Source organism: Bombina bombina, chromosome 12, assembly GCF_027579735.1.
Source record: "Bombina bombina isolate aBomBom1 chromosome 12, aBomBom1.pri, whole genome shotgun sequence".
In the NCBI taxonomy this organism is placed as follows: Eukaryota; Metazoa; Chordata; class Amphibia; order Anura; family Bombinatoridae; genus Bombina; species Bombina bombina.
Genome location: NC_069510.1, coordinates 75,473,631 through 75,499,857, shown reverse-complemented (window position 1 = coordinate 75,499,857; position 26,227 = coordinate 75,473,631). Strand labels below are relative to the sequence as shown.

General features: G+C 40.7%; 1 protein-coding gene across 2 annotated transcripts in view; it reads right to left on the bottom strand.

The window, feature by feature from the left end:
* Positions 1–26,227, bottom strand: part of LOC128642788 (multidrug and toxin extrusion protein 1-like) — a 676,487-nt gene that overhangs the window by 294,340 nt on the left and 355,920 nt on the right. For both annotated transcript variants that reach the window (XM_053695585.1, XM_053695586.1), the window contains exon 10: positions 11,152–11,265. In XM_053695585.1, the coding sequence (XP_053551560.1) occupies positions 11,152–11,265 (114 nt within the window). The remainder of the gene's footprint in view (positions 1–11,151; positions 11,266–26,227) is intronic.

The window sequence follows — 26,227 nt, the reverse complement described above, 5'->3', positions numbered from 1 at the left end:
GTTGCTTAATCTGTTTTCTGACAGTTTCTGTTCTCCCTCACTGCTGTGTGTGAGGGGGAGGGGCCGTTTTTTGGCGCTTTTACTACGCATCAAATATTTCAGTCAGCAACTCATTGTATTCCCTGCATGATCCGGTTCATCTCTACAGAGCTCAGGGGTCTTCAAAACTTATTTTGAGGGAGGTAATTTCTCTCAGCAGAGCTGTGAGAATTATAGTTTGACTGAGATAAAAAACGTTTATTCTGTAATTTGTTTCCTGCTTTCAGAATTTGTTATCTTTGCTAATGGGATTAAACCTTTGCTAAAGTTGTGTTGTTTACAAGGATTGAGGCTATAACTGTTTCAATTTATTAATTTTCAACTGTCATAGATCTTCTGTGCTTCTTAAAGGCACAGTACGTTTTAATATTATTCTAATTGAATTGTATTTCCAAGTTGCAAGTTTATTTTCTAGTGTGTTAAACATGTCTGATTCAGAGGATGATACCTGTGTCATTTGTTGCAATGCCAAAGTGGAGCCCAATAGAAATTTATGTACTAACTGTATTGATGCTACTTTAAATAAAAGTCAATCTGTACAAATTGAACAAATTTCACCAAACAACGAGGGGAGAGTTATGCCGACTAACTCGCCTCACGTGTCAGTACCTACATCTCCCGCTCAGAGGGAGGTGCGTGATATTGTAGCGCCGAGTACATCTGGGCGGCCATTACAAATCACATTACAGGATATGGCTACTGTTATGACTGAGGTTTTGGCTAAATTACCAGAACTAAGAGGTAAGCGTGATCACTCTGGGGTGAGAACAGAGTGCGCTGATAATATTAGGGCCATGTCAGACACTGCGTCACAGGTGGCAGAACATGAGGACGGAGAACTTCATTCTGTGGGTGACGGTTCTGATCCAAACAGACTGGATTCAGATATTTCAAATTTTAAATTTAAACTGGAAAACCTCCGTGTATTACTAGGGGAGGTGTTAGCGGCTCTGAATGATTGTAACACAGTTGCAATACCAGAGAAAATGTGTAGGTTGGATAAATATTTTGCGGTACCGACGAGTACTGAGGTTTTTCCTATACCTAAGAGACTTACTGAAATTGTTACTAAGGAGTGGGATAGACCCGGTGTGCCGTTCTCACCCCCTCCGATATTTAGAAAAATGTTTCCAATATACGCCACCACAAGGGACTTATGGCAAACGGTCCCTAAGGTGGAGGGAGCAGTTTCTACCTTAGCTAAGCGTACCACTATCCCGGTGGAGGATAGCTGTGCTTTTTCAGATCCAATGGATAAAAAGTTAGAGGGTTACCTTAAGAAAATGTTTGTTCAACAAGGTTTTATATTGCAACCCCTTGCATGCATTGCGCCGATCACGGCTGCAGCGGCATTCTGGATTGAGTCTCTGGAAGAGAACATTGGTTCAGCTACTCTGGACGACATTACGGACAGGCTTAGAGTCCTTAAACTAGCTAATTCATTCATTTCGGAGGCCGTAGTACATCTTACTAAACTTACGGCGAAGAATTCAGGATTCGCCATTCAGGCACGCAGGGCGCTGTGGCTAAAATCCTGGTCAGCTGATGTTACTTCTAAGTCTAAATTGCTTAATATACCTTTCAAAGGGCAGACCTTATTCGGGCCCGGGTTGAAAGAGATTATCGCTGACATTACAGGAGGTAAAGGCCATGCCCTGCCTCAGGACAAAGCCAAAGCCAAGACTAGACAGTCTAATTTTCGTTCCTTTCGTAATTTCAAAGCAGGAGCAGCATCAACTTCCTCTGCACCAAAACAGGAAGGAGCTGTTGCTCGCTACAGACAAGGCTGGAAACCTAACCAGTCCTGGAACAAGGGCAAGCAGACTAGGAAACCTGCTGCTGCCCCTAAAACAGCATGAATTGAGGGCCCCCGATCCGGGATCGGATCTAGTGGGGGGCAGACTTTCTCTCTTCGCCCAGGCTTGGGCAAGAGATGTTCAGGATCCCTGGGCGCTAGAGATAATATCTCAGGGATACCTTCTGGACTTCAAATACTCTCCTCCAAGAGAGAGATTTCATCTGTCAAGATTGTCAACAATCCAGACAAAGAAAGAGGCGTTTCTACGCTGCGTACAAGAGCTCTTGTTAATGGGAGTAATCCATCCAGTTCCACGATCGGAACAGGGACAGGGGTTTTACTCAAATCTGTTTGTGGTTCCCAAAAAAGAGGGAACTTTCAGACCAATCCTGGACTTAAAGATCCTAAACAAATTCCTAAGAGTTCCATCGTTCAAGATGGAGACTATTCGGACAATTTTACCTATGATCCAAGAGGGTCAGTACATGACCACTGTAGATTTAAAAGATGCTTACCTTCACATACCGATTCACAAAGATCATTATCGGTACCTAAGGTTTGCCTTCCTAGACAGGCATTACCAGTTTGTGGCTCTTCCATTCGGATTGGCTACAGCTCCAAGAATCTTCACAAAGGTTCTGGGTGCTCTTCTGGCGGTACTAAGACCGCGGGGAATCTCGGTAGCTCCATACCTAGACGACATTCTGATACAAGCTTCAAGCTTTCAAACTGCCAAGTCTCATACAGAGTTAGTGCTGGCATTTCTAAGGTCACATGGATGGAAGGTGAACGAAAAGAAAAGTTCACTCGTTCCACTCACAAGAGTTCCCTTCCTGGGGACTCTTATAGATTCTGTAGAAATTAAGATTTACCTGACAGAGGACAGGCTAACAAGACTTCAAAGTGCTTGCCGCACCCTTCATTCCATTCAACACCCGTCAGTGGCTCAATGCATGGAGGTAATCGGCTTAATGGTAGCGGCAATGGACATAGTACCCTTTGCACGCTTACACCTCAGACCACTGCAACTGTGCATGCTAAGTCAGTGGAATGGGGATTACTCAGACTTATCCCCTTCTCTGAATCTGGATCAAGAGACCAGAAATTCTCTTCTATGGTGGCTTTCTCGGCCACATCTGTCCAGGGGGATGCCATTCAGCAGACCAGACTGGACAATTGTAACAACAGACGCCAGCCTTCTAGGTTGGGGTGCCGTCTGGAATTCTCTGAAGGCTCAGGGACAATGGAGTCAGGAAGAGAGTCTCCTGCCAATAAACATTCTGGAATTGAGAGCAGTTCTCAATGCCCTCCTGGCTTGGCCCCAGTTGACAACTCGGGGGTTCATCAGGTTTCAGTCGGACAACATCACGACTGTAGCTTACATCAACCATCAGGGAGGGACAAGAAGCTCCCTAGCTATGATGGAAGTATCAAAGATAATTCGCTGGGCAGAGTCTCACTCTTGCCACCTGTCAGCAATCCACATCCCGGGAGTGGAGAACTGGGAGGCGGATTTCTTAAGTCGTCAGACTTTTCATCCGGGGGAGTGGGAACTTCATCCGGAGGTCTTTGCCCAAATACTTCGACGTTGGGGCAAACCAGAGATAGATCTCATGGCGTCTCGACAGAACGCCAAGCTTCCTCGTTACGGGTCCAGATCCAGGGATCCAGGAGCAGTCCTGATAGATGCTCTGACAGCACCTTGGGACTTCAGGATGGCTTACGTGTTTCCACCCTTCCCGTTGCTTCCTCGATTGATTGCCAGAATCAAACAAGAGAGAGCATCAGTGATTCTAATAGCACCTGCGTGGCCACGCAGGACTTGGTATGCAGACCTGGTGGACATGTCATCCTGTCCACCTTGGTCTCTACCTCTGAAACAGGACCTTCTGATACAGGGTCCCTTCAAACATCAAAATCTAACTTCTCTGAAGCTGACTGCTTGGAAATTGAACGCTTGATTTTATCAAGACGTGGGTTTTCTGAGTCAGTTATTGATACCTTAATACAGGCTAGGAAACCTGTTACCAGAAAGATTTACCATAAGATATGGCGTAAATACCTATATTGGTGTGAATCCAAAGGTTACTCTTGGAGTAAGGTTAGGATTCCGAGGATATTGTCTTTTCTACAAGAAGGTTTAGAAAAGGGTTTATCTGCTAGTTCATTAAAGGGACAGATCTCAGCTCTGTCCATTCTGTTACACAAACGTCTGTCAGAAGTTCCTGACGTCCAGGCTTTTTGTCAGGCTTTGGCCAGGATTAAGCCTGTGTTTAAAACTGTTGCTCCACCATGGAGTTTAAACCTTGTTCTTAATGTTTTACAGGGCGTTCCGTTTGAACCCCTTCATTCCATTGATATAAAGTTGTTATCTTGGAAAGTTCTTTTTTTAATGGCTATTTCCTCGGCTCGAAGAGTCTCTGAATTATCAGCCTTACATTGTGATTCTCCTTATTTGATTTTTCATTCGGATAAGGTAGTCCTGCGTACTAAACCTGGGTTCTTACCTAAGGTAGTTACTAACAGGAATATCAATCAAGAGATTGTTGTTCCTTCTTTATGCCCAAATCCTTCTTCAAAGAAGGAACGTCTACTGCACAACCTGGATGTAGTCCGTGCTCTAAAATTTTACTTACAGGCAACTAAGGAATTTCGACAAACGTCTTCTCTGTTTGTCATTTACTCTGGGCAGAGGAGAGGTCAAAAAGCTTCCGCTACCTCTCTTTCTTTTTGGCTTCGTAGCATAATTCGTTTAGCTTATGAGACTGCTGGACAGCAGCCTCCTGAAAGAATTACAGCTCATTCTTCTAGAGCTGTGGCTTCCACTTGGGCCTTCAAGAATGAGGCCTCTGTTGAACAGATTTGCAAGGCTGCAACTTGGTCTTCGCTTCATACTTTTTCCAAATTTTACAAATTTGACACTTTTGCTTCATCGGAGGCTATTTTTGGGAGAAAGGTTCTTCAGGCAGTGGTTCCTTCTGTATAAAGAGCCTGCCTATCCCTCCCGTCATCCGTGTACTTTTGCTTTGGTATTGGTATCCCAGAAGTAATGATGACCCGTGGACTGATCACACTTAACAGAAGAAAACATAATTTATGCTTACCTGATAAATTCCTTTCTTCTGTAGTGTGATCAGTCCACGGCCCGCCCTGTTTTTAAGGCAGGTAAATATTTTTTAATTTATACTCCAGTCACCACTTCACCCTTGGCTTTTCCTTTCTCGTTGGTCCTTGGTCGAATGACTGGGAGTGACGTAGAGGGGAGGAGCTATATGCAGCTCTGCTGGGTGAATCCTCTTGCACTTCCTGTTGGGGAGGAGTAATATCCCAGAAGTAATGATGACCCGTGGACTGATCACACTACAGAAGAAAGGAATTTATCAGGTAAGCATAAATTATGTTTTTATCAAAGCGTGGCTTCTCCAAGTCAGTCATTGATACCTTAATTCAGGCACAAAAGCCTGTCACCAGGAAAATCTATCATAAGATATGGCGTACATATCTTTATTGGTGTGAATCCAAGGGTTACTCATGGAGTAAAGTCAGGATTCCCAGGATATTATCTTTTCTCCAAGAAGGATTGGAAAAAGGATTGTCAGCTAGTTCCTTAAAGGGACAGATTTCTGCTCCGTCTATTCTTTTGCACAAGCGTCTGGCGGATGTTCCAGACGTTCAGGCATTTGGCAGGCTTTAGTTAGAATCAAGCCTGTGTTTAAACCTGTTGCTCCGCCATGGAGTTTAAATTTGGTTCTTAAAGTCCTTCAAGGGGTTCCGTTTGAACCTCTTCATTCCATAGATATCAAACTTTTATCTTGGAAAGTTCTATTTTTGGTAGCTATTTCCTCAGCTCATAGAGTTTCTGAGTTATCTGCCTTACAATGTGATTCCTCTTATGTGATCTTCCATGCAGATAAGGTAGTTTTGCATAACAAACCTGGGTTTTTACCTAAGGTGGTATCTAATAAGAATATCAATCAGGAGATTGTTGTTCCGTCATTGTGTCCTAATCCTTCTTCAAAGAAGGAACGTCTATTACACAATCTTGATGTGGTTCGTGCTTTAAAGTATTATTTAGCTACCAAAGATTTTCGTCAAACATCTGCTTTGTTTGTTGTCTACTCTGGACAGAGGAGAGGCCAAAAGGCGTCGGCAACTTCTCTTTCTTTTTGGCTAAGGAGTATAATACGCTTAGCTTATGAGACTGCTGGCCAGAAGCCTCCTGAAAGGATTACAGCTCATTCTACTAGAGCTGTGGCTTCCACATGGGCCTTTAAAAATGAGGCTTCTGTTGAACAGATTTGTAAGGCTGCGACTTGGTCTTCCCTTCATACCTTTTCAAAATTCTATAAATTTGATACCTTTGCTTCTTCGGAGGCTATTTTTGGGAGAAAGGTTTTACAGGCAGTGGTACCTTCCGTTTACGTACCTGCCTTGTCCCTCCCTTCATCCGTGTACTTTAGCTTTGGTATTGGTATCCCACAAGTAATGGATGATTTATTAACCCCTAATATGCCGCCCCCGCTATCGCTGACCACTGCATATTATTATTAACCCCTAATCTGCAGCTCCGTACACCGCCGCAACCTACATTATACCTATGTAACCCTAATCTGCTGCCCCTAACACCGCCGACCCCTATATTATATTTATTAACCCCTAATCTGCCGCCCCCCAACGTCGCCTCCACCTACCTACAATTATTAACCCCTAATCTGTCGACCGGACCACACCGCTACTATAATAAATGGATTAACCCCTAAAGCTAAGTCTAACACTAACACCCCCCTAAGTTAAATATAATTTAAATCTAACTAAATAAATTAACTCTTATTAAATAAATTATTCCTATTTAAAGCTAAATACTTACCTGTAAAATAAATCCTAATATAGCTACAATATAAATTATAATTATATTGTAGCTATTTTAGGATTAATATTTATTTTACAGGCAACTTTGTATTTATTTTAACCAGGTACAATAGCTATTAAATAGTTAATAACTATTTAATAGTTACCTAGTTAAAATAATTACAAAATTACCTGTAAAATAAATCCTAACCTAAGTTACAATTAAACCTAACACTACACTATCAATAAATTAATTAAATAAAATACCTACAATTATCTACAATTAAACCTAACACTACACTATCAATAAATAAATTAAATAAAATACCTACAATTACCAACAATTAAACCTAACACTACACTATCAATAAATTAATTAACTACAATACTTACAAATAAATACAATGAAATAAACTAACTAAAGTACAAAAAATAAAAAAGAACTAAGTTACAAAAAATAAAAAAATATTTACAAACATTAGAAAAATATTACAACAATTTTAAACTAATTACACCTACTCTAAGCCCCCTAATAAAATAACAAAGACCCCCAAAATAAAAAAAATGCCCTACCCTATTCTAAAATTAAAATAGAAAAGCTCTTTTACCTTACCAGCCCTGAAAAGGGCCCTTTGCGGGGCATGCCCCAAAGAATTCAGCTCTTTTGCCTGTAAAAAAAAAACATACAATACCCCCCCCAACATTACAACCCACCACCCACATACCCCTAATCTAACCCAAACCCCCCTTAAATAAACCTAACACTAAGCCCCTGAAGATCTCCCTACCTTGTCTTCACCACACCGGGTCCCGATCTGTCCAGAAGAGCCTCCAAAATCTTCATCCAAGCCCAAGCAGGGGCTGAAGAGTGACGTCCATCCTCCGGCTGAAGTCTGGATCCAAGCGGCAAATGAAGAAGTCCATCTTCGGGAAGAAATCTTCATCCTATCCGGGCAGAAGAGGACATCCGGATCAGCAAACATCTTCATCCAAGCCGCATCTTCTATGTTGTTCCATCGGATGACGAACGGCTGATCTTGAAGACCTCCGGCGCGGATCCATCCTCTTCGTTCGACGTCCAACTGAAGAATGAAGGTTCCTTTAAGGGACGTCATCCAAGATGGCGTCCCTCGAATTCCAATTGGCTGATAGGATTCTATCAGCCAATCGGAATTAAGGTAGGAAAATTCTGATTGGCTGATGGAATCAGCCAATCAGATTCAAGTTCAATCCGATTGGCTGATTGGATCAGCCAATCAGATTGAGCTCGCATTCTATTGGCTGATCGGAACAGACAATAGAATGCAAGCTCAATCTGATTGGCTGATTGGATTGGATCAGCCAATCGGATTGGATCAGCCAATCGGATTGAACTTGAATCTTATTGGCTGATTCCATCATCCAAAACAGAATTTTCCTACCTTAATTCCGATTGGCTGATAGAATCCTATCAGCATATCGGAATTCGAGGGACGCCATCTTGGATGACGTCCCTTATAGGAACCTTCATTCTTCAGTTGGACGTCGAACGAAGAAGATGGATCCGCGCCGGAGGTCTTCCAGATCAGCCGCTTGTCATCCGATGGAACAACATAGAAGATGCGGCTTGGATGAAGATGTTTGCTGGTCCGGATGTCCTCTTCTGCCCGGATAGGATGAAGATTTCTTCCGAAGATGGACTTCTTCATTTGCCGCTTGGATCCAGACTTCAGCCGGAGGATGGACGTCACTCTTCAGCCCCTGCTTGGGCTTGGATGAAGATTTCAGAGGCTCTTCTGGACAGATCGCGACCCGGTGTGGTGAAGACAAGGTAGGGAGATCTTCAGGGGCTTAGTGTTAGGTTTATTTAAGGGGGGTTTGGGTTAGATTAGGGGTATGTGGGTGGTGGGTTGTAATGTTGGGGGGGGTATTGTATGGTTTTTTTTACAGGCAAAAGAGCTGAATTTTTGGGGCATGCCCCGCAAATGGCCCTTTTCAGGGCTGGTAAGGTAAAAGAGCTTTGAACTTTTTTAATTTAAAATAGGGTAGGGCATTTTTTTTATTTTGGAGGGCTTTGTTATTTTATTAGGGGGCTTAGAGTAGGTGTAATTAGTTTAAAATTGTAATATTTTTCTAATGTTTGTAAATATTTTTTTATTTTTTGTAACTTAGTTCTTTTTTATTTTTTTGTACTTTAGTTAGTTTATTTAATTGTATTTATTTGTAGGTATTGTATTTAATTAATTTATTGATAGTGTAGTGTTAGGTTTAATTGTAACTTACGTAACTGTAATAATTATAATTTATATTGTAGCTATATTAGAGTTTATTTTACAGGTAAGTATTTAGCTTTAAATAGGAATAATTTATTTAATAAGAGTTAATTTATTTAGTTAGAATAAAATTATATTTAACTTAGGGGGGTGTTAGTTTTAGGGTTAGACTTAGCTTTAGGGGTTAATACATTTATTAGAGTAGCGGTGAGATCCTGTCGGCAGATTAGGGGTTAATAATTGTAGGTAGGTGGAGGCGACGTTGGGGGCGGTAGATTAGGGGTTAATAAATATAATATAGGGGTTGGCTGTATTAGGGGCAGCAGATTAGGGGTACATAGGGATAATGTAGGTTGCGGCGGTGTACGGAGTGGCAGATTAGGGGTTAAAAAAATATGCAGGTGTCAGCGATAGCGGGGACGGCAGATTAGGGGTTAATAAATATAATATAGGGGTCGGCGATGTTAGGGGTAGCAGATTAGGGGTACATAGGGATAACGTAGCTGGCGGCGGTGTACGGAGCGGCAGATTAGGGGTTAAAAAATTTGAATAGAGTGGCGGCGATGTGGGGGGTCTCGGGTTAGAGGTACATAGGTAGTTTATGGGTGTTAGTGTACTTTAGAGCACAGTAGTTAAGAGCTTTATAAACCGGCGGTAGCCCAGAAAGCTCTTAACTACTGACTTTTTTCTGCGACTGGAGTTTTGTCGTTAGATTTCTAACGCTCACTTCAGCCACGACTCTAAATACCGGCGTTAGGAAGATCCCATTAAAAAGATAGGATACGCAAATGACGTAGGGGGATCTGCGGTATGGAAAAGTTGCGGCTGCAAAGTGAGCGTTAGACCCTTTCCTGACTGACTCCAAATACCAGCGGGCGGTAAAAAACAGCGTTAGGAGCCTCTAACGCTGGTTTTGACGGCTACCGCCCAACTCTAAATCTAGGCCACTGAGTTTACTGCACTTAGATCCTTTTCTGTGGCATTCCTGTCTATTCACCTTTTCAGAGCTTTGGATTGTTTCTACCTTCTCCAGTAGATGATTACATGGAGCTGAGTCTATGATGAGATTGTTAGACTGTAACAGGAGGATATATCGAACAGGAGGATATATCGAACTCTCTAAAGTTTTAAGCTAAGTTTGGTTCTCAAAGGGGACACCGCTTCTATCTGAACATATTGGATGGGGATTTTAGTTTGGAATTAATATACCTTGTCTAATTTAGTCAGGGAAGTCAAGGTACATGAAACACATCTGTCCCAAACTGGTATTGGGGGGGGGGGGGGAGGTGGATAAGGAGCTGCTAAACAAAGTAGGTTTTTCTAACAAAATAGCAGTGACAAGGCTTGACTACTCAAGCAATAAATTCTGATTGACCTCTCCAAATGCAGCGAGTGTTTGGGGAAGTTTAGCCAGTGGAAAGTAAGTAAACATTGCGATAATGTATTATGAAAGTTTTCACATTTGGCTGGTATGTTAATTTATTGCAAGACTACATAAAAATGTTTTAATTACAAGGTGTTTTATCTTTCTTTAACAGAGTCACAAACCGGGGGGTTGGATTTGTGGTATTTGTGGAACTGGGTGTGGTATGGGTGAATTCACAGTCTTCAAAACATCCTTGCAATAATATGGTGGTGTTTGTATTCTATGACTTGAGTTAACAACTACATAAAAAAACAGGGTTACTGAGCTGCCAACCATCCAGCATATTGCAGGACGGTCACAGGTTTGTAGCTCTGCCGATTGCCTTTCCTGCTGCTTCCTGCCAGTACAAATGTCCCTGTTTCCAGAATCAATCCAATGCCTACCCTGATTCTACCCAGACTCCGCCCACAGTCTGTGCCACCCCACCCACAACACACTGACCCGTTCATAACACACTCCCATCTCTTAAGAATGTTTTCTTCTTATATGGTATATCTCCTTGCTATATATGTATTTATATATTGGTCAAGAGACAAAAAAATTTTTTTTCTGTTTTTGATGAATATTTGCAATTCTTTTTCTCCTTTTCCTTTCTTTGTTGTTGCTGTAAAACATTTTCAATAAAAAACTATTTAACTTAAAAAAAAACACACTCCTATCTGTCTCTCCTATCATAGCTTTGCCAAAAAAACACCCACAGGCCACCAATCACAAGTCCCCCTCACCTCCCAATCCCTGGAAGCCTCTGGGGAATGTTGGGATGCGTAATAATTTGTCATTTTATTTACCTGTCAGGAAGATTCCGATTTCAAATGCCCACCACTCGATACACAACATGAACATGCTGGGAATAGCCAAACGTATAAACTGTCCCCAGTCCTCAAAGCACCCTCGGGACCAACCTGTGTGCAAGAAACAGATGTGCGTCAGTAACAGTGAGGCTGTTTTTAATATAAGATTAATTATATTGCACCATGAACAATTTAAATGATAGAATATATTAGACATGAGCATTTGTTTTTCAGTAAAGGGACGTTCATTTATCTTTTTGGATAAATGTTAAAGATAATTAATTTTTCCATATTTATTGCATATGTCTGATAACAATAAATAAACATTAACAAAAAGAAACTAATCAAATGCAAGTGAGAAAAAAAGTAGTTTCTGTGGTTAAAACCATAACTCTAAAGATGGGAACAGCTCTTCTGCAGGCGGAAAAAGCTTCATATTGTTCACTATTCAATAGCAATTTAGATGTCAGCTCATTAATTCCTATAACAAACAACACATTTTCAATCTTCCCTTTTGTCCTTGCCCAGCTCTGACCCCTTTTGAAAAATAAAAATAAATATTTTTGTGCTGCGGTTGGCTTGTAGCAGTAGCACTAGCAAGTACTATTTTAAATGATAAAATTAAACTTTTAAAATTCAAATAGAGCATGCATTTGAAACAACTTTCCAGTATGCTTCTATCTAATTTGCTTTGTTCACTTTGCTAAATGGCATACCTAGGTAGGCTCAGGTGCAGCAAGTAATACACTACTGGGAGCTAGCTGCTGATTGATGGCTGCACATATATGCCTCTTGTCATTGACTCACAATAGTGCATTGCTGCTCCTTCAGCAAAGAATACCAAGAGAGTGAAGAAAATTTGATAATATAAGTAAATTAGAATATTGTATAAAATTGTATGCTCAGTTAGAATCCTTAAAGGAAAAGACTAGACCCAATACTTATTCTTTATTACTTATTGTTAGATACCAGACACGCTTTTTGCAACAGGTTCCACATCTATAAGCTTGTAAGAAGTACATGAAACTTTTAAATATCATTTGTTAGCAGACGGAAATGGCCGCCAAGCTCCGCCCACAATTTTATTCTTTCCCAGTAAGCTGTTTTTATATATGACAGTTTAGCAGTGCACGTAATATTTTTCACATAGCTATTTCAAATTACACATGCACAATTAGGCATGTGCAAGTAGGAAAACGTATTCACTAGTTGATCCTGATTGGAGAAACTTAACATACCAAAATAGATTGGCTACTGTACTTCATACAAGCTGATAGTCCCTTTAAAGAAAAAAATAGGCTTCATGTCCCTTTAACTTTAATTAGGTTTAATTATGTTAAAGACTACTCTGATGATGCCCTGAAGATGTTCCCCAACATAAATAGCAGACAAATATATTATTGTTAACAAATGTATACCCTTACCGAATATCCAATTCTGTGACAAATGATTAATCTGCAACAAAGTTTTTGTCTGATAACATGTCTTGTATGTGTAAATATATTTTAATATGATTTCAAGGAAATTACAAAAAAGATGTCATGTTGTACAGTTTACGTATATTTATATTATTTATATATAATATTTTTATTTGTCCCCCCCCCCCACCCTAAAAATTCAGATTTCCTTCTACTTCTCATCATAATCATAATTTCCATGTAAAGTTCATCCAAAGGCTTTTTGTGAAATTCTCAAATTGTAAACTATAACATTTCATTGGAAAACTCCAAAATTTATAGTGAGCTTCTCATATGATTTAGTGGTGTGATAACCTAATGTAGGGGCAATTTGTTTGCGCTTTTCCAATCCATGACATAATACTTTTCCAGCTTTAGGAGATCTTTTATATTTCATCAGCCTTGACCTCTTAAAAAAAAACAATTTTGTACTGTTTACAATAGCATATATTGGGGCCCATCTATCAAGCTCCAAATGGAGCTTGATGGCCCGTGTTTCTGGCGAGTCTTCAGACTCGCCAGAAACAACATTTATTAAGCAGCGGTCTAAAGACCGCTGCTCCATAACCCTGTCTGTCTGCTCTGAGCAGGCAGACAGAGATCGCCGCAATTCAACCCGATCGGGTTGATTGATACCTCCCTGCTGGCGGCCGATTGGCGGCGAATCTTCAGGGGGCGACGTTGCACCAGCAGCTCTTGTGAGCTGCTGGAGCAATGCTGAATACGGAGAGCGTATTGCTTTCCGCATTCAGCGAGGTCTTGCGGACCTGATCCGCAGTGTCGGATCAGGTCCGCAAGACCTGTGATAAATAGAGGTCCTTGTCTTTTTGCACAATGTTAGTCACAAAGTGCAGTAAAAATCAGAGCTGTGATGTCGTTCCTCATGCAAATGTAAAATTATGCATTTATTTTGGCTGTTTTTTGTATGTGCATGTGCGTGTATGTACATATGTATGTGAGATTGGATGCGTTTGTGTGCAGGTATGTGTGTATATGTATGAATGTGTGTGGGTGAAAATGTGTGAATGTGTTTGTGTGTATGCACGTTTATGGGTGTTTGTATGTGTGCATTCGTGTTTACATGCAAGTGTGTATCTGTGTTGTGCACTCACGTGTGTTATGTGTGTGGTGCATGTGTGTGTGCAAGGTTATTTGCATGCATGTGTATTTAGTAATAATAAAAAAATTTTTTATATATATATACAGTAAACTCTATTTACACATAACACTTTTTTTATCCTGCTCATCAGTGGTTTAGAAGAGTTTTTACCTTTCACATATGCTGCGATTGACAGTGCAGAACATTGCTGGTCCAGGGGCATATGAAGGAAAACCACAGCAGCACCACCTACCCCCATTAATAGCTTTTTGGCCTGTATTGCTCACCCCCCATCCTTGTCTGTTTCATTGTTGTAACAAAAAAGCACTAAGCAGCGGGTTATAGTTGATAGAAATCATTGCAATGTGCATTACTTTGTGAAGGATCTTTCTGTCACAGCCCCACAAACCGGGCTGTGGTCTCTACAGGAAGGCAAAGTAGCAGTTTTTTGAAGTGTTGCTAGAAGATACCTATAATATCCATAGTTAGTTTAATGCCCATGCTCAGCAGAGGTTTTTTGCTACAAAAATCATGTGACAATAGAATACAAGTTCTATAATATCTGCTTGCTTATCTAGCTGCTTATGTACACAATAAGATTCTTTTTATGTTTATTTTAATTTAATATATTTTTTTTCTACTAAAGGAGCATTGTTTCATATCCCTTTGAGGTTTAGACCTACCCCTACCTCAGGCCATACAGATAACAACTTAAAGGGACAGTGTAGTTACTGTTTTTATTATGTTTCTTCAAAAAGAGGACATAAAAAAAAACCCACCTCTGCATTCTCTTGTTAAACGAAAAGCATTCTGAGAAAGAGAGTCTTTTCCCATCCATCCTTGCAATCATTATCTTTGAGAAGGGAGTAAAAATAATACATTTCCAATTTCCATTGAGGTGCTGAAACCAGGAATACCTTTGCTTTGTCACATTGAAAGGGACTTAATAAAGCAATAATAAAATACTCTTAATGCATTAGAGCAGAGGTTCCCAAAGTGGGGGTTACTACCCCCTGGACAGTAGTGGGATTACCTAGGTGCACACTAATAGGCACGACAGGTGGAGGGAGGCGCTGTGATTACATTAAGGGGAGCAAATCTGGCCTTAATTTTCATACGTGCCTGTAAAGCCCTAAAAATATATTGCTCTAGACACGTGCACGCTTTTGAGCTTACCTCCCTGCTTTTCAACAAAAGATACCAAAAGAGCAAAGAAAATTTATTGTAGAAGCAAATTACAAAGTTGTTTAAAATGGCATGCTCTGTCTGAATTATGGCTTCATGTCCCTTTAACATTTAGACACATCATTCTTTAAACTTTCATAATATTTAAATGTTTAACCCCTTAATGACCGAGGACGTACGCCACACGTCCTCAGAAAAAAGGCAGTTAACGCCTGAGGACGTGTGGCGTACGTCCTCGGTTTGGAAAGCAGCTGGAAGCGATCCTCATCGCTTCCAGCTGCTTTCCGGTTATTGCAGGATGCCTCAATATCGAGGCATCCTGCAATAACAATTTGTACCCCTCCGGTGCAGAGAGAGCCACTCTGTGGCCCTCTCTACACCGGCCATCGATGGCCGCAATCGTTGGTGGGTGGGAGCTGCAGTGGGAGGCGGGTGGGCGGCCATCGATGCCTTCAGATACACAGAGGGGGGCGGGATCGGGGGCGGGAGAGTCAGGGGCGCGCACAGACACGCGCGCGTGCACGTGGGATCGGTGGGCGGGCGCGTGCACGGGAGGGAGCGGGTGGGAACCGCTTACACTACAGAAATAATTATGTAGTAAGTGGGAGGAAGAGGGGGAGTAAATGCCCCCAAAAACTAATCTAAGGGATCTGGGAGGGGGTGGGGGTAGGGGTTGGTCGTGGGGAAGCTACACTACAGCAAAATGAAAAAAAAAAAATACAAAAAGAGGAAAAAATATTGTTAACTGGGTACTGGCAGACAGCTGCCAGTACCCAAGATGGCCCCCAATAAGGCAGGGGGGGGTTAGAGAGCTGTTTTTGGGGGGGATCAGGGAGGTTGGGGGCTAAGGGGGGATCCTACAAAGTAGCATATGTAAATATGCTAAAGATGTATTTAAAAAAAAAAAAAAAAACTTTTATTTTAGTACTGGCAGACTTTCTGCCAGTACTTAAGATGGCGGGGACAATTGTGGGGTGGGGGAGGGAAGGGAGCTGTTTGGGAGATATCAGGGGGTCTGATGTGTCAGGTGGGAGGCTGATCTCTACACTAAAGCTAAAATTAACCCCGCAAGCTCCCTACAAACTACCTAATTAACCCCTTGACTGCTAGCCATAATACATGTGTGATGCGCAGCAGCACTTTGCGGCCTTCTAATTACCAAAAGGCAACCCCAAAGTCATATATGTCTGCTATTTCTGAACAAAGGGGATCCCAGAGAAGCATTTACAACTATTTGTGCCATAATTGCACATGCTGTTTGTAAATAATTTCAGTGAGAAACCTAAAATTGTGAAAAATTTAGCGTTTTTTTTAATTTGATTGCATTTGGCGGTGAAATGGTGGCATGAAATATACCAAAATGGGCCTAGATCAATACTTGGGGTTGTCTACTACACTACACTGAAGCTAAAATTAACCCTAGAAGCTCCCTACATGCTCCCTAATTAACCCCTTCACTGCTGGGCATAATACACGTGTGGTGCGCAGTCGCATTTAGCAGCCTTCTAATTAGTAAAAAGCAAAACCAAAGCCATATATGTCTGCTATTTATGAACAAAGGGGATCCCAGAGAAGCATTTACAACCATGTATGCTATAATTGCATAAGTTTTTTGTAAATAATTTCAGTGAGAAACCTAAAGTTTGTGAAAAAAATTGTGAAAAAGTGAACATTTTTTTTTATTTGATCGCATTTGGCGGTGAAATGGTGGCATGATATATACCAAAATGGGCCTAGATCAATACTTTGGGATGTCTTCTAAAAAAAAATATATACATGTCAAGGGATATTCAGGGATTCCTGAAAGATATCAGTGTTCCAATGTAACTAGCGCTAATTTTGAAAAAAAGTGGTTTGGAAATAGCAAAGTGCTACTTGTATTTATGGCCCTATAACTTGCAAAAAAAGCAAAGAACATGTAAACATTGGGTATTTCTAAACTCAGGACAAAATTTAGAAACTATTTAGCATGGTTTTTGTTTGGTGGTTGTAGATGTATAACAGATTTTGGGGGTCAAAGTTAGAAAAAGTGTGTTTTTTTCTATTTTTTCCTCATATTTTATAAAAAATTTTATAGTAAATTATAAGATATGAGGAAAATAATGGTAAATTTTGAAAGTCCATTTAATGGCGAGAAAAACGGTATATAATATGTGTGGGTACATTAAATGAGCAAGGGGAAAATTACAGCTAAACACAAACACTGCAGAAATGTAAAAATAGCCTTGGTCCCAAACGGACAGAAAATGGAAAAGTGCTGTGGTCATTAAGGGGTTAATCTTCATTTAATGTGACAAATGTGTTTTTAAACTTTGTGATATTTTGCCCTAGTGTAAAGATTAACAATGCAGGTTATAATATCTGGCAGATTTAAATTTACAATGGTTGGCTTTAAAAAGTTCTCACACTGTAAATCATCTATTTTTAAATATTGCGAAATTTAAACCACTGAAACCATTAAGCTCATATCCACGGTCACGGGAGGCAAGGGCGCTTTCCTACCACATGATAAGAAGGCTAAGCCCAAGAGATCTACTTTTCTTCCATTTCGTGTGGACAAGGCCCAGCGCCAGCAACCTGCCGCAAAAGCGGACCAGTCAAAGGGACCTTGGAAACCGGCTCATTCTTGGAACAAGTTTAAGCAGAGCAAGAAACCCGCCAAGACTAAATCGGCATGAAGGGGCGGCCCCCAACCGGTCTCCAGATCACATAGGGGGCAGATTATCTTAATTCTCAGACGCATGGTCGCAGGACGTTCAGGACCCCTGGGTTTTAGAAGTTGTCTCTCAGGGCTACAGGATAGGGTTCAGATCCCATCCGCCAGAGGGAAGATTCCTCCTGTCAAACCTGTCATCAAGACCAGAGAAGAGAGAGGCCTTTCTAAAGTGTGTAAGAGATCTCACCTCTCTCAGAGTTATTGTACCAGTACCCCTAGCAGAGAGGGGTCTAGGGTACTATTCCAACCTTTTTGTGGTTCCAAAGAGGGAGGTCACGTTCCACTCGATTCTGGACCTAAAGTGTTTAAACAAGTTTCAAAATGGAAACGATCAGATCTATCCTGCCTCTAGTTCAAGAGGGACAGTTTATGACAACTGTAGATTTGAAGGATGCTTACCTTCATGTGCCAATTCACAGGGACCACTTCAGGTTCCTAAGATTTGCGTTTCTGGACCAACACTTCCAGTTTGTGGCCCTTCCTTTTTGTCTGGCGACAGCTCTGAGAGTCTTCACAAAGGTTCTGGGGGCGCTGCTTGTAGTAGCCAGATCCAGGGGCATTGCGGTGGCACCTTACCTGGATGACATCCTAGTTCAGGCGCCGTAGTTCAGCCTCGCAGAGGATCACTTGAGGGCTATTCTTCTTCTGCTCCAATCTCACTGTTGGAAGATCAACTCAGGAAAGAGTTCCCCGGTTCCCAGCAACAGGGTAGAGTTCCTGGTTACGATAATAGACTCTATGTCCATAAAGATATTTCTCATAGATCAGCGACGCAGGAATCTTGCGTCGACCTGTCTTGCCCTTCAGTCCTCCACAAGCCCAAGGTCTCATGGTGTCAAGCATAAATGTCATCCCACTTGCCAGGTCCCATCTCAGATCTCTTCAATTGGGCATGTTGAGACAGTGGAATGGCGATCATTAAGATCTATCACAGCTGATATCCATGGATGCTCGGACTCGGAACTCCCTCTCTTGGTGTCTTGGTGGACCCATATGGAGCAACTGTCCATGGGGTCATCATTCTTGAGACCGTCCTGGGAGATTGTGACCGCCACTTATCTACAACTTTACCAAGAACTTTCTTCTTGAAAAACCAGCAAAGTATGGGCAAATAATTTCTACACTAAATGTTACTCCTGCTGGAACTAACACCCCCCCGGTCATCCGGGTAGAGCAGTTTAAAAGAAAACTGTGCACACTGTGCTACTTTTAAGCCGTAAACAGAGGGAAACCATAACTGCAAGAATTAGAGTAGCAGTAGCTTTTTATATACAGCAATACCATCTGTGCAGACTAATTCAGAAAGCGGTGGAGATCTGCTGGACGGAGACCTGTCATGAAGTTAACAATGGCCGCTATCGATCTATGGGAAAGAGAGATGCAGTCTCACATCCGAAATCATTTTGAGGAGCTGGAACAAGAGATCTGCAGAGTCCTACAGTTGCAGAAAACTGAGAAACTAAGCGTGATCAACATCGGCAGCGGATTACTAGCTGGCACGACACCAGGGGCCACTTCAAAGCAAAGCTCTACATTGCTCACAGCACGAGAGGTTAAAGTCTCGATTAGCCTGAATACATCTGTGACCGCACTGTCTCTATCAGAGCAGCTTATGGTTCAGCAGCTGACCATGTAGGAGGAGAGTAGATTCCAAGCGAGTTGGCGATGCCTGGCTACTACAGAAAACGGAGAGCATTTAACCTCACCCCCTTGGCTGCAACGGGAGACAGTGAGAAATCTGTACAGCAGGAGTCCTTTGTCCCCCATTATTGGGCTAGAGATGCAGACTGTCAGTAATTTTGCGATAACAGAGTCACTGGATTTGACACCTAAGCAAAGAGAACTTATAGCCTTTGGGAACCCCCAACACAGCAGAAGAGTTTCTAACTCACAGTTTTTTCAGAGATCTGGAGTGGGTTAAGCAGTTTAATTTTACATTCTACCCGTATGTGAGTAATTTATGAGTATCCTCTGGGACTTCAGCATGACAACATTAACTGTTAGATTTTGGAAATCCCCCACCAAATTAAGATACGGACATTGCAGTTACTGCTTGCACCTTAATCCACAGGGGTTTACTGGACACGAATATTGCTATGTTCCATAACACTCATATAATCATCTGGCTCTTTATTGAACCCCTAAAACTGAAATTATCAGTATGTGGAATGGTTGACAGTAATTTCACCCATGTTTGTTATTGTGTCCCTATTCAGTGAGACAGGTCTCTTTAATTTCTACATTTGAGTATATGCCTTTTTTGACCTCTTTGATATGTATATATATTTGCATAACTTGTTATAATCTAAAACTCAGCTGTTTAAATACCATAGTCAGAGGTAGCTTGCACCACATTTTTCCTGCACCTTATTCCTATGACATTGTTGAGTGGGTGTCCATATGTTTTAGATCCAAGAAAAAGTATTTTTCCAGCCACCAGTTAAACTTTAAAAAGACCTTTATTCGTTTCTTGCAGGGTCCATCATATCAAAAACAACGTTTCAAACCTATGCCAGGTTCTTAATCATGTCTACTGAATAGTATACAGGTGTGTCTTTTATACCTGTCCAATTTTTATCAGATTGCACAATAGTGCCATCTTGTGGTTAAAATTTAAAATTACATGTGACAAATTATCTAAAAGAATTTACTATTAATTCTTATATTTTAAGTTGATTTCTTCATTACTTATATATGTTTGTCACATGGAAATTTAAAACCAAATTTATATACATATAATTAAAACCTATACACACTATAGTATCAGAATCAAACATGCTGCTACAGGTATATGCTATCATAGTCAAACAAATAATGACCATTCAAAATCTTTATTTAAGCCTTCAGGTATCATTGTGTTTAATCTGTTTATCCAAAACATCTCCCTTCTTTTAAGCATCTGGTCTCTGTCACCTCCCCTCCTGGGTCTGTCAACTTGTTCAATTACTTGAAATCTAAGTTGACTGATGTTATGACCCATGGAGAGGAAGTGACAGGAAACAGGAGCCTCCATATTTTTGTTTCTAATGTTAGATTTATGTTCTGTGATTCTTGTTCTTACTTCCCTACTCGTTTCTCCTATATAAATCCTGGCACACGGACATTTGATGAGATAAATAGCATATGTACTTCTACATGTTAGATATTTCTTTATAGGGTATTTGGTTCCCTTAATGGGGTGAAAAAAATCTTTCCCTTTTATTATTGAACTACAGTGACTGCAATGAAGGCAGGGATAACACCCTCTATTATCAGATCCCATTGTTGTTTGTAAGGTCTTCCTATTACTACCTATATCTGCCCTTACTAATTCATCTCTTAAATTTTTGGTTTTCTTATAAGCTACCATAGGAATATGTTTGAAGTCCTCCACTTGGGGATTACAGTCTCTCAGTATGTGCCAGTGTCTATTTATGATATGTGATATTTTTGTTCCTAGGGAGTTGTATTGGGTAACAAATATCATTCTGTTTTCTTTTGTTTTGTTTTTAGTGTTATCAGTTTCTTTATTTTTGAAGTGTTCTAACTGTTTTGTAATTAGATCTTCTGGATACCCTCTTCTTTTGAATTTATCTGCCATTTCATTTAGTCTTATGTCACATCTCCTTTCATCAGTCACTATTCTTTTTACTCTTTTAAATTGACCTTGGGGTATTGCTTCTATTGTTCTTTTTGAATGGAAACTGTCATATTGTAATACCTTGTTTTTATCTGTGGGTTTCACACAGATAAAAACAAGGTATTACAATATGACAGTTTCCATTCAAAAAGAACAATAGAAGCAATACCCCAAGGTCAATTTAAAAGAGTAAAAAGAATAGTGACTGATGAAAGGAGATGTGACATAAGACTAAATGAAATGGCAGATAAATTCAAAAGAAGAGGGTATCCAGAAGATCTAATTACAAAACAGTTAGAACACTTCAAAAATAAAGAAACTGATAACACTAAAAACAAAACAAAAGAAAACAGAATGATATTTGTTACCCAATACAACTCCCTAGGAACAAAAATATCACATATCATAAATAGACACTGGCACATACTGAGAGACTGTAATCCCCAAGTGGAGGACTTCAAACATATTCCTATGGTAGCTTATAAGAAAACCAAAAATTTAAGAGATGAATTAGTAAGGGCAGATATAGGTAGTAATAGGAAGACCTTACAAACAACAATGGGATCTGATAATAGAGGGTGTTATCCCTGCCTTCATTGCAGTCACTGTAGTTCAATAATAAAAGGGAAAGATTTTTTTCACCCCATTAAGGGAACCAAATACCCTATAAAGAAATATCTAACATGTAGAAGTACATATGCTATTTATCTCATCAAATGTCCGTGTGCCAGGATTTATATAGGAGAAACGAGTAGGGAAGTAAGAACAAGAATCACAGAACATAAATCTAACATTAGAAACAAAAATATGGAGGCTCCTGTTTCCTGTCACTTCCTCTCCATGGGTCATAACATCAGTCAACTTAGATTTCAAGTAATTGAACAAGTTGACAGACCCAGGAGGGGAGGTGACAGAGACCAGATGCTTAAAAGAAGGGAGATGTTTTGGATAAACAGATTAAACACAATGATACCTGAAGGCTTAAATAAAGATTTTGAATGGTCATTATTTTTTTGACTATGATAGCATATACCTGTAGCAGCATGTTTGATTCTGATACTATAGTGTGTATAGGTTTTAATTATATGTATATAAATTTGGTTTTAAATTTCCATGTGACAAACATATATAAGTAATGAAGAAATCAACTTAAAATATAAGAATTAATAGTAAATTCTTTTAGATAATTTGTCACATGTAATTTTAAATTTTAACCACAAGATGGCACTATTGTGCAATCTGATAAAAATTGGACAGGTATAAAAGACACACCTGTATACTATTCAGTAGACATGATTAAGAACCTGGCATAGGTTTGAAACGTTGTTTTTGATATGATGGACCCTGCAAGAAACGAATAAAGGTCTTTTTAAAGTTTAACTGGTGGCTGGAAAAATACTTTTTCTTGGATATATATTGGGGTGTGGCTAACCCTTTTTCCGTGCCCCAAAAAGGAAAATAGGTGCTGTCTTTCACTATCATGTCCATATGTTTTGCCATGTGGTGCCTTCCCAGAGTCACCCTAACCCTGACACCTAAACCTTATCTGTATATATGACTTGAAATTGCTTTTTTGACCACATGTGGGCTGAATACTTCAGAGGGACAATAGAGAACATAGCTCTAGATGTTATACCCTGTTAGTAACAGTAGGCACATTTTATGCTCCTTATCAGCTTGATTATAGTCGAACTGTCGGCGGCCGAGACAGCAAGACATTCTGTATTTATGTAAAGTAGGAGCTAGAAGGACCTACTAGAATTAGATGAGTTCCCTGGGACATTGTATAGCTGTGACCAGTTGTCAGTCATGGAGTTAACATGGAGTTCTATATATGCAAAGTGAATTCAACCATAGTTTCTTTAATGCTTATGATACCGCTGAGATAACTGGGGCACCGTATCTATGTGATATGTTGTCAGTCATAAAGCTAACATTAAGCTCTATATATGCAAAGTAAATTCTGTTGCTGATCCATATACTCCCCCACATCCTGGCCCTGGTTACACTGACTTCGAATAGCAGATGCTCTGTACCACCTGAGACATAATAGTAATGGACCCTCTTGAAATAATAATGATACAGGCTGCTTTATTTGGTTATAACCATTTATATTGCTCCCTTCAGGTTATCAAGTTCCATCCTAGAATCTTTGTATTTTGTACTATGCGAATGTCACTGTTCTAGTTATAGTTTTTAAAAGTGTCTATGAGTAAGACCACCTTAGAACCAATGTGTTATATATCCTGTGCATGTCATACTATAACGCACTATAGATATGTCTCTCTGTAAGGCTATATACTAAACTTCCCCATTTTCTAACAAAGGTCCTCATTGGCCTTATGTATTCACTTTTACATCCCTACGCCACCTTGCAGCTCTCTCAGCCTAGCAACTCAGCGTTAGCGACATAGACCAGCTCCCGGCCCTATATTAAGTTATATTGAAGGTTGCCTGTTATAAGCAGATGACAGTTATACTATATAAGAAAGTAGCACAGTTTCCTCCTCTGATATTGATCAGGAACGCCTTAATATTTATAGTATATAAAATAACAAAAAAAAGAGGTTCCCATTTGAGACTCAAGAGTAGTCTCGCACTGTCCTAGATAACCCTCTGTAGCGTTGTGTTTTTGATAGTCCTAGAAGGTCCAAGAGTGGCCTCATGTGTCTTATGTAGGGCTTAAAGTACAACAGGCTAGTTATGTGTATTGTTACTCTACATACTGTCAGTTGAATGAGTTTTATCTATGTTATTTAATGTCTGTTAATGATGTGTCTAGACACAATTATCTATGTATAGAATTTACTGACACATTTGGTTTGTAAACCTTACCTTTAACCTCAATAAAAATAAATAAATAAATAAAAAGAATGGCACAAGGAAGGTAGTCCAGGGAGGAGTCTCTCCTTCCGATCAACATCCTAGAACTGCGAGCAATATACAATGCTCTGAAGGCATGGCATTCTTTGGAGTCGGTCAATTTCATCAGATACCAGACCGACAACATTACCTCAGTGGCTTACATCACTGGGAAGCGGATTTTCTCAGCAGACAATCCTTCCATCCGGGGGAATGGTCTCTTCACCCGAGGTGTTTATGGAGATTTGTCACAGATGGGGAATGCCGGAGATAGATCTCATGGCATCCAGACTCAATTGCAAGCTGCCTCGATATGGGTCGAGGTCCAGGGATCCCCAGGCAGAGCTGACAGATGCCTTAGGGGTTCCTGGGGTTTCAGCCTAGCTTACATCTTTCCACTGCTACCACTTCTACCTTGAGTAGTGGCACGCATCAAACAGGAGTGGGCCTCGGCCATTCTGATTGCTCCTTCATGTCTGCGGAGGACGTGGTTTGCGGATATGGTGGGGATCTCATCCTCTCCACTGTGGAGGTTACCCTGTCGCAGGGATCTGCTGTCACAGGGCCCCTTTCAATATCAAAATCTAGATTCCCTGAGGCTGACTGCGTGGAGATTGAACTCCTAGTCTTAGCCAAGAGAGGCTTTTCTGAAAGTGTGATTAATACTCTCTTTCAGGCAAGGAAGCCAGTCACTTGTCGCATCTACCATAAGGTGTGGATGACTTACTTGTCCTGGTGTGAGAAGCATGGATATCCTTGGCACAAGGTGAAGGTATTAAGGATTCTGGCTTTTCTCCAAGAGAGTTTGGAGAAAGGTCGTGCCGCTAGTTCCTTAAAGGGACAGATGTTGGCGTTATCAGTTTTGTTGCATAGGAGACTCGCTGAGCTCCCTGACATCCAATCTTTTGTTCAGGCTCTGTCTAGAATCAGACCTGTCTTTAGACAGTTGGCTCCACCTGGGAGCTTAAACTTAGTCCTTAAGGTTTCTGTTTGAAATCTATGCATTCCATTGACATTAAGATTTTGTTCTGGAAGGTTCTCTTCCTGTTGGCTATTGCATCGGTGCAGAGTATCTGAGCTAACTGCCTTGCAAAGTGACCCTTCTTATCTGGTGTCTCATGCGGATAAGGCTGTCCTTTGCACTGGGTTGGGGTTTCTCCCCAAGGTGGTGTCTAACCGTAAAATCAATCAGGAAATAGTTGTTTCTTCCTTGTGTCCTAACCCTTCTTCTTCTAAGGAGAGGTTACTTCATAACTTGGATGTGGTTCATGCCTTGAAGTTCTATCTTCAGACTACAAATTATTTCAGACAGTCTACATCTCTCTTTGTGGTGTATTCTGGGAAGCACAAGGGTCAAAGGGCCCCTGCTATTTCTTTGTCTTTTTGGTTGAGGAGCTTGATTCGCATGGCTTATGAGACAGCGGGTCATAAGCCTCCTCAGAGGATCATGGCTCATTCAACAGGCTGGCTGTGGTGCCCTCAGAATAAGGTCCGCCTTTTACCCTCCCGGGTTCCATTCAGTGTCCTCTACAGCTTGGGTATATGTTCCCAATAGTAATTAATGAAGCCATGGACTCTGGGGCAAATAACCATCAGGAAAATCGATTAGCCACAGCAGAAGTCCCTTGAACAAACATTATATAAGATGTGCGGCCTGGTGGACAGTAAACTGTCCTTGTTGCTTGTCAAACACCTAGCAATGGGTGAACATGGAGAAATGGTGAAAGCCGACAACATATCCTTTTTTCAATTCTTTCATAAGAAGAGTGGGGGGGAGGGTATGATTCACATAATGGCTAATGCTAGGATACACTTAGTCACTTGGAATGTTGGTGGGATTACATCCCCCAATCAAGAGGAAAAGCATACTAAGGCTACTAAAAAATAAGGGAACAGATATAGCCATATTGATAGAAACACATCTTAATGAAGAGGAACACTGTAAACTAAAACAAGGATGGGTCCAGGAAGTCATTAGCACCACATACTCAGAGAGTAGAGCTAGAGGAGTAGCCCTGTTATTTCGGAAGGGTCTAGCATATAAAGTTCTACACACTGATATAGATCCTGAGGGCAGGTTTGTAACATTACACATAGAGCTTGGAAAAATCCAGATAGCGTTAGTAGGAGTCTAT